The following is a 9204-nucleotide window of genomic DNA, read 5'->3' as shown; positions in this document are numbered from 1 at the left end:
AAGGAGTAGCTGTCGCTCATCCGTGCCTGTGCAGTAATAGAAATTCTGAGTAAGATTTGCGGAAGCCTGAACCCTTGTCTGTTTACAGGTGCAGAGCCAGCAGCGGTTTCAGAGATGCTGGGAGAGAAAACCTGAGGAGAACTGAAAGAAATTTGTGTGAAAATCAATGTAGCAATTATTTCGCCCCATGGAAACACTGTGTTGTGCGTGCACAATTCCCTTCCTTGTCGTAGAACAGACTAAGGTACAGCAAAGAGGAACGGCTTCCGGGGTGGAGGGCTTGAAAAATCTGGGAGCGAACCTTCCTTACATGCACGAAAGAAGGTGCTACTATAGGAGGTGTATATTCAAGGCGTCGCTGGTGACGACCATATTTTTTTACGTGCCGGACTCGAAGAGCCAACAGTTAAAAGGTAAATGGCACAGAGATCTCCTTTGCTTAGGCAAAAAAAAAAGGACAGATGCTCGGCTGTAAGTCCTTCTGCTTGACTTCACTATACTGACAGATCTAAGTGAGAACAACTACCTGGTTTCTGTGTTCACAAGGTTGCTCTAGGATATCACAAACTATCGCTTTGGTTAAATTGCTATGCAGCGGTCTAACCTAACGGCATGCCGAAGCGCCCTTCGCTTTTAAAAAAAATGCGCTATAGCTCAATAAAACCCAACTCAGATTTCGCCGATATATGTCTGTCCCAATCATCATCATCAGTAACATTATTTCCACACTGTGAGGTTTACACCCCGTTCTTTAGACGACAGGCAGGATTACGTAGGCGCTGGCGGCGTCTTCGCCCAGTTGGACGATCTTTGCTTCTGTATCCGGGTCGGAGCTGAGTAGATTGGTCTCCCATACTGGTCCTTAGACTTTCTTGATAGTGTCACAGAAAGAGTCCGAGGGCATTCCTGTATTACACGGTCGAGCGTGGTCATAGCCTTGCATCTTTTACATTTTTCTGAGAATTGTTCCGGGTATGTGGCGCTCCACATATCCGGACTGGGCAGTGTTTGTAGGCGACGCCAGTTGATGGCTGATGATGATGACAGGTATCTGGCTCGCCCCAGTCTCTCGCTCCGACGTCCCTCTTGCGTTTCTGTCTGCCCGAAGCCTCCCTCAGTGACCTCGACGTTGCTCGACGTTACTTGAGAAGAGCAACTAGATCTCTCAATGCCCCATCTGTGGCAACGCACCCCCTGTCGCAGCGCAGTGGCACATCGCCTGCTTCACTGCGTCAGGAGTGGTAGTGGTATGAGGACTCGAAGAGATCTATGAATAATAGAGAATGACCAGTTCCGCATATATGGGCATTAACTCATTTAGAGCTTTAACAGAGCCCTTCATTACGGCGTCCCTCATAGCCAGCTGAGTCGCTTTGGGACGTTAAACCCCCACAAACCCATAAATCTTGTACAAAGCTCTAATAGCGTCGTGCAAGCAATTTTGTAAAGGAAATCTAGGCGGTTTAACGCGTTAGGTGGACACCTCCGCCATGTACCTCAAAGAGTGTTTGGGGTGCCCACTGACCCAGGGGCCAGTTTTGCTCCTTTCCTTTCCTCAAAACCAACGGAGGGTTAAGACTGCGAATACGACAACACTGGGAACTACAGACTATTTGTGCAAGCGGGCACTGGAGCCCGTGAAGTGTGCCGGGAACGCGATCGAACCGAAGACTGCAAGCAGGAGGCCGAGTATGCACGTGAGCGTATAGACGCTAAAACTGGCCTGTGGGACGCCCAGCCGGGCGGTCGCCTGTGAAGCTTCAAAATGGGCCTGTCACTCCTGACCTATCAGTCGTTAGGCCAATCAGCGTTCGCTGATTATTAGGCTAAGACGCTAAGCTGAGATCTAATCATTTTTTAAAGCGAAAGCTTTACTACGCCAGCCAGAGAGCCATTTCGGCTCGTCGCGCACTTCAGCCGTATGCCGTGGCCGACGAACGACCTTGAGCTGCCGTTGTCCAGCAACGCCGCAGCCGCGCTCCAACAGATGGCGCCGCCGTCCACGCTGCTTCAGTCGCCGCTCGTTCCACCAGATGTGCTCCGCTGTGGTAGAGGAAGAGGAGGTGTTGCCTCACGGGCGGTATATAGGCTGCGTTCCAATAGTCCCAAGTAGACGGCTACTTAGACGTCTAGCCGGACAGCCGCCATCTTGGGACGCGTTCCATTTCTCGGCGAAGCAGTCTCATGAGACTGCTTCGCCGAAGTCCACATCGATGCAGGCTAACTTGCTGTCTAAAGATGGCGGAGCTGATGTACGCGGATGAGCGAGTCGTACTCTTGCGGGCGTCGGAGTGTACACGGAGTATAGGAAAGGAAAAATGTGAGTCATTTCATTATGTTATTTGGCACGCAAACTAGTGGCTAATTAATCTTCGTGGACGTGCGATTCCTAGCAGTGAATCACGCAGGAGAAAATCGTGCAGTTGAGAGCTTTGCTGCAGCAGCGGACGCTGTAGGTCTGTTTACGTGATCCGGCATCTGACGATGCCGGATCTTAATTAGCACTGATTTTAGAGAATACTCGTCGCTGTCGTTGGTTTCCTCGACGGGCGTTAAGACGGCTGGCGTGACGGTTAACAAATGTGTTCTTCTGTTGCTGTATTAGTTGCATCAACTCTTTCGCCTGCATTCTTTATCTCTACACTCTCAGAATAAATACACCGGCATGTTGCGAATTGATTTTAGTATTTGCAGGATTAAAGATCGCTGCTGTATTTAGGTCTCTCGCTGTCTCCGAGTGCCACGTACGGCAGACAGCAGGTTTAATGTCACGTATGTGTTTTCCTGTTGCAGTGTATATTAGCCGTATCGCATTTCGCGCAAATTGATTACAGTCTTTCGTATTCTTTCTTATGTTTACAGGACCGTCTGGACGAGCACGTTCGAGGAGCATGTACAGCTTAGCATCAATAATAAAAGAATAATCTCATATCTCTTTAGCGTCGTCTTCGGGGAGCGGTCCCGTCTGCTACAAGTAGACTGACCGATAGGCACATCCACCAGTCCGGTTTACGCGCAAAGTCATTGCAGAAGAAATGTGTAAACTTGTTGAAAACACGTTTTTAATTATCGTTATTTCTCAGTTTCTGAAAAATAGTAGTACAATTGTTCATAAGCTTTAGTTACATTATTATGCCGCGAGGCGGCGTGAGCAGTAGACAAGTTCCAATACATGGACATGTAGACTGCTTCCTAGACGTCACACTAGACGTCTTGTTAGAGCGCGAAAGAGACGCAACGACAGAATGAAGCGAGGAAGAGACAACGCGCTCAAGTGACGCCAGAAGAACGCGCCGCACGACTCGAGAAGCGTTGTAACGAAAATGCGACTAGAAGTCGTGCCACATCCCGTAATGGCTCCAACTGCGGAAGAGACCGGATTGAGTTCTCGAGAGCGTCGGAATTAGACACTGCGTAGACGACGTGCCGAGGAAACGAAGCTTTCGCAATTCAACTAGTGTTAACCAGAGCTAAACCACAGCCATTTTTTTTTTCATTTCGATCCGCAGCATAACGTCAGAGGGGCTTTGCGCGGAATAAATGGTATAGTTGTAATAAGGTGTCGTTACGAAATCTTCTCTGGTCACGTGGAATAGAGTAAAAGAATTTTATCTAGGTGGGCTTAACGATGAGGGACGTCATGTCGGTCACCGAAAGGGTGCTGTAGAGGGTGTGCCATCTGAATAATCCAGATGACATGATCATGTGCCATACTCCTGTCATTCAAGTGAGCTTAGGAGTAGCTCTTTAGAGGGTGTGTAATGCAACTGGCGTTGTCACTCTCCATGGGAAAGGCGAAAAACTATGCAGCGTTTTTGCTACATTGAGTGTCTGAAGTGAGCCTTTGGTGAGAACCGAAATGAAAATTAATGCCTAGGATCCTCTTCCCCAGGTACCTGTTCTTCGAGTCGCGCGGCTTGGTGTTGGCCTACGGCGCTCTGAGGGCCGCCTTGAGCCGCAACCAGTCGGCGTCCAACTGGCTCGAGTTCTGGACGGACGCCCAGAGGACCTTCTTCAGGCGTTACTGTCTCATGTTCTGCTCCTACGGGGAAGTTCCGGGTCTCATCGACCCCAGGTTCCACTGCGCTCTGCCGATAGCCAGCATGGAAGAGTTCAGCTCGGCTTTCGGCTGCTCTAACTCTGTTTCGGACGTTGGCCGCTGCCAGCTCGTGTGACGCCGGACAATGTGCGACGAGCATTTGCGCTTCCATGACTTTACCTCTATGGCGGTTCACTTGTCGCTTCTCATTTGTGAGCATATATTGACAAGGAAGACTCTGCGGACGTCCACGGGCAGTCGTTGCGAAATACCGCTTCTTATGATAGTGTTTTTTTGTCTCCGGACTAGAAAGACTTTATAGACTCTCGATAGTCTACAGATAGTCTATAGAAAAAAGTTTACTAAAATGTATAGATTGTCTATAGACTGCCTATAAGATTTGTATTGCCAATATACTTCTCTATGGGATTTGTCTATAGAAAAAGTCTACTAAAAGTTTATGGCCATAAATCTATATGGTCTATAGACTGTCTACTGTCCATATAAGATTTGTATTGGCTATATACTATTCTATATGATTTGTCCATAAATAATGTATAGACTCTATAGACAAAAGTATATGGACAGTCTATAGACTGCCTAAAGAAATTTTTGTGGGTAACCCATTAAGTGGGCCCACTTGCTGGGTTACCCATACCCCCTTTCCGACTTGTAGCCTTATTACCTCAAACTAAGAATCCTCAGATCATGTCATCCTCTCCTGCCGGCAGTTTGCATGGCATAGAATTAAGTATCTGCAAATTCTCGCTCGACTAGGGCTGCCGTTTACTATTCCCGTCCTACTTACCTTCGGTGCAACCGTCAAGTGACATGCCCTTAGGCTGGTGACAGAGCTTCTTCACGGGTATGTTATCGAAACCGGTAAGGTTTTTTGTTCACACTTATTTACCTCTACGTTTCTCTAAAAATTTATTATTATTAGTTTCTAATTTATTTTAGCGCTCGCTTCTTTGTTCCCTCGATTTTCATTGCAATCTCCCCAAATTCTCTCAAAACTCGTATTCGCAGATTCCTCAATTTATATTTATGAACGGTTTGAGATAAGTCTGGATTAATTTTTCTCCCTTTTGGATCTGCATCAAACTGTGGGCAATCCCCCACCGTGGACATCGCTTCAGAGACAGCAATTGCGACTATTACTTCATCTAACAGATTCTCTTCTTACCAATCCTCCAACCATGGACACGGGCCTTCCCCTACCTCAATAAGTGCTTATTGATTCATTCATTTAAGAGACGTAAATGGGGAAAGGGAGAGGTAGGGGGGTTGAGCCAACACCGGTTGAGCTCCCCCAGGGTAGGGGTATGGATCCCAGCCTTCCCGGTTCCGGCGTTCCTCCACACTCGTACCATTTCCAGTACATCAAGAAAGACGAAGACAGTTAATACCCTGGTCTCGAGACCAGATCGCGTGCCGCGCGTTCAGTTCGCTTGCGAACAAGAAGGGCGTCCTGCGAACAGGAAAGAAGAAGAACAGGCCGCAAGCAACATGAAAGGCCATGTCACGAAGGCAACAACAACAGCATGAAAGGCTTCTCAAGGAAAGGCACCGTCTCTTCTATTCCGGCGCCACTGTCCCCAGCCTCGGTGTCCACGGCGTCACGAGCGTCAAGACTCCTTTCTCCAGCCGTGGCAGGCACAGCTTCCGCCCAACGACCGAACACACCACGCGCTACGAATGTCCTCCCACCCGCCTTCCACACGTTTGCGCGAACGCGTCCACAAGCCGTCCCGTTACCTCACCAGCCGTCTTCTGGGAAGGCTCACCCGCTACAGCTCATGTCTCCATCAGGTGCCGGCGGTCAGATTCCTTTGTCGCCCCCTGCTCTGGACCTGTCGTTGTACTCTCACGCAAACACAGAAAATATCGAACGATACTCGCCTACTGCGGTCCCCGCAGGCAAGAGAGAGCGACGCCTTTTACTGGGTATCTTCCCCGACCCCGAGGACTGCAAGCCACGGGACTACGTTCGTCTTATTGCCACGTGCGCAGCAGCAATCTGCATGCTACTCCTCCTGGTCGAATCTACTTCGAGTGCCTACTTCCAACACTGCGACAACCCCGTCAGCTGCTTCGACCTGGACACCGAGCTTCAGCGCAGCAGACACGTAGACGTCGACCCATGCCGCAACATGTTCGGTCATGTTTGTGGTCGTTGGACGAGCATGTACCCCGGCCGACAAGATCAGTTCGAGCTCCTCAACCAACGGCTGATCATGTCCTTGCTCGAGAACGTCGGCCAGGTGTCCACCGGCTCCGGGAGCGCAACTGACAAGGCGGGCGCCGCTCTATTTGGCTGCATGAGAGTTGCCGAAGACATGGTCGACGACATCAGCGCTATTCGAGAGGTACTGAACCGCCACGGACTACATTTACCCGCACAAGATATCCGTCCAAGCCGCGATGTGTTTCGCATCCTCGTCGGCTTGACTCTGCAAGACCTTTTGGGCGTTTTCTTCCAGCTCAAGCCCTCGCCCTACTTGCGAACAGACGACAGGTTCGTTTTTGAACTCAGATACGCCGAGACAATGTACAGGTATGTGAGCAATGAGAAGGCGATTGAGAATTGCGTTCGGTCATACGACCCGGACTTAGAAGACGTGAGCACCTTGGCAATGACGCTTACCAACGTGGAGAATGACGTCGCAGTTGTGACTATGCTATACCCCCCTCGTGAACCCGAGCATCGGTACCTTACAGTACAGGAAATTGAGAAATATTATTACGATTCTACAGGCCACGAAGCTATAATTAAAACTCAATGGTGGGTCGAGGACATTAATCAGAACGTCCCTAAACAGTCGGCCATAAGTCCACAGTCAGAAATTCTCCTGAGTGACAAACACGCTCTATTTCTGACTGATGCTTTGTTAAGAGCGTACACATCCAGAAGCTTGCCTCTGCAAAGTTATATTGCTTGGAAAGTCATCAAGTACCTCTCGCACGCAGCGTCCAGCAGGATGGTTCACTGCCACATTCTTTCGAGCCAAGAACACATGGCGTACGCGTTCCCCATCGACCTCAGTCGCTGCATAGAATACGCAACACAAGTCATACCCTATGGCCTTCTTAGTCTGCAGCTCAAGAATATCCTCCAGGATGAGACAATAAACTACGCGAACACTGTCTCCAAGCGTGTCAGGCAGCAGATAGAAATGTCGTACAATCTCTCCATGCTGGACCCGCAATCTGCAAAAAGCATTATGCAGCGGCTTCGTTCAATTCACCAGATCGTCGGAACGGCTTCGAAACTTAGAAGCGACGAAGCGTTGAACTCTTACTACAGACACATTCCCATGTACGACGCGAAAGTAAACTTCGTCAAGTGGCTGGTCAAGGCCCACCGCGCTGAGGCGGCCCACAAGATTCTGTTCCTGCATCCATCTCCAGACATCGCGACTTCTATCAACAGGGACGACTGGGAGCCCACGAGCATTTCGGTGGGTGCCTTCTACGTCATTCTGTACCACCTTATCTACTTGCCCGGCGGCACATTGGTGTCGCCACTCCTGGTACGAAATGGCCCCAATTCGTACAACTACGGTGCCATCGGCAAGGTCATCGGCCATGAGCTGTCGCACGCGTTCGAGCCGAGGTTCCTGGAGGTGACAACACGCGGCGATGCGCAGGCCTTTTACACACCTCGCTTCAGGAAGTTGCTGGAGGGGCAGCAAGACTGTCTCATACTGCAGGCGAACAAGATGACCGAGAGCGCCATAGCCGGAAACAACTCCATCAGCGAGACGTACGCCGACACAGCGGGGCTCGAGGCGGCGTACCTGGCGTACTCGACGCTGCCGCTGACTGATCGCCGGATGGGGGTCGGCCCCTACACAGCCGACCAGGCCTTCTTCGTGGGCTCCTGTTACATGTTATGCGAAGCCGAACGGACGCCTTCGGAGAGAAGCGTCTACCTACCGCACCGCGTCCGCTGCAACCAGCCCTGCATCAACACCCAGGAGTTCGCGGATGCCTACCGCTGCAGTAAGGGATCGGCCATGTTCCCGCGGAGTCGATGCGACATCCACGACCACCGGCTAATTAACCCTTCGGAGGCTCGCTAGCAATTAAACGGCGCTTCTATTTGTGTGATTAAACTGTCGTCGCCGTACATGGCAATTGTTTCGGAGGTCACGTGTTTTCGATAAAGGCCACTGGGAGTATATAATGACGATTTTTGGGGAAAGGAAATGGCGCAGTATCTGTCTCATATATCGGCGGACACCTGAACCGCGCCGTAAGGGAAGGGATAAAGGAGGGAGTGAAAGAAGAAATTAGAGGTGCCGTAATGGAGGGCTCCGGAATAATTTCGACCTGGGGATCTTTGTAACGTGCACTGACATCGCACAGCACACGGGCACCTTAGCGTTTTGCCCCCATAAAAACGCAGCCGCCGCGGTCGGGTTCGAACCCGGGAACTCCGAACCTGACCGCGGCGGATGCGTTTAAATTGAAAATTGGTTTTAGAGGAAAGCAAATGACGCAGTAACTGTCTCGCACATCTCGGTGGACACCGGAACCGCGCCGTAAGGGAAGGGAAGGTGGGAGCGAAAGAAGGAAGGTGCCGTCTCCGGAATAATTTCGACCGCCTGGGAATCTTTTAACTGCACCCACATTGCACAGCACACGCCATAGCCACCTTTGCGCTTCGCCTCCATCGAAACGCGGCCGCGTTCGAGCCCGGGAACTCCGGCTCTCACCACTGAGCACAGTCACTAGGAGCCTTTGGCTAATGACGAAGCCAATAGTAACCTTTGGCGCAGCGACGTCCGATTCATTGTCTGCTGCGCATTATCTGCAAGTGGGGAACGTTTCGACAGCGGCACTGCTGGTTCCAATTTGTAATGACCCCAGCGCTGGAAAAGCTAAAGTGTCAACTGAGTGAGGGCACCAGATATGAATCTGGTGTTACTGTAGTTTGCTAGTTTGAGAGAGGTTCTCATAACATTCGGAAGCGTGAGAAGTGCGACGCGCGATTGTACAGCGATTATTTTGGCGTACGCGGCTATTGGGTGTCGTCGAAGTTTGGACAGTACTAGAAAGTTGCATTATGCCCGGGATATTAAAGGGCGCCGCTCCATGAATATCCTAAAGAATTTTTTTTTAATGCGCTTTGTAGAAGAATCAGAATTAGAGTGTCTGGG

The 9204-nt window shown here is 50.4% G+C and overlaps 1 protein-coding gene and 1 long non-coding RNA gene across 2 annotated transcripts; both read left to right on the top strand.

The window, feature by feature from the left end:
• The first annotated feature begins 2093 nt into the window (after positions 1–2093).
• LOC144110504 (uncharacterized) lies at positions 2094–2929 on the top strand. The gene is made up of 2 exons (XR_013309855.1): positions 2094–2320; positions 2863–2929. It is a non-coding gene; the product is annotated as an uncharacterized LOC144110504 (long non-coding RNA).
• Positions 2930–5558: 2629 nt separating this feature from the next.
• LOC144109911 (neprilysin-1-like) lies at positions 5559–8131 on the top strand. The gene has a single exon (XM_077642678.1). It carries the CDS (start codon positions 5584–5586, stop codon positions 8122–8124), a length of 2541 nt encoding a protein of 846 aa, XP_077498804.1. The 5' UTR covers positions 5559–5583; the 3' UTR covers positions 8125–8131.
• The last annotated feature ends 1073 nt before the right edge of the window (positions 8132–9204 follow it).

Source organism: Amblyomma americanum, chromosome 11 (assembly GCF_052857255.1).
Source record: "Amblyomma americanum isolate KBUSLIRL-KWMA chromosome 11, ASM5285725v1, whole genome shotgun sequence".
Taxonomy (NCBI): Eukaryota; Metazoa; Arthropoda; class Arachnida; order Ixodida; family Ixodidae; genus Amblyomma; species Amblyomma americanum.
Note: the sequence above shows the minus strand (reverse complement) of the source record. Positions and strands in the feature narration are given on the sequence as shown.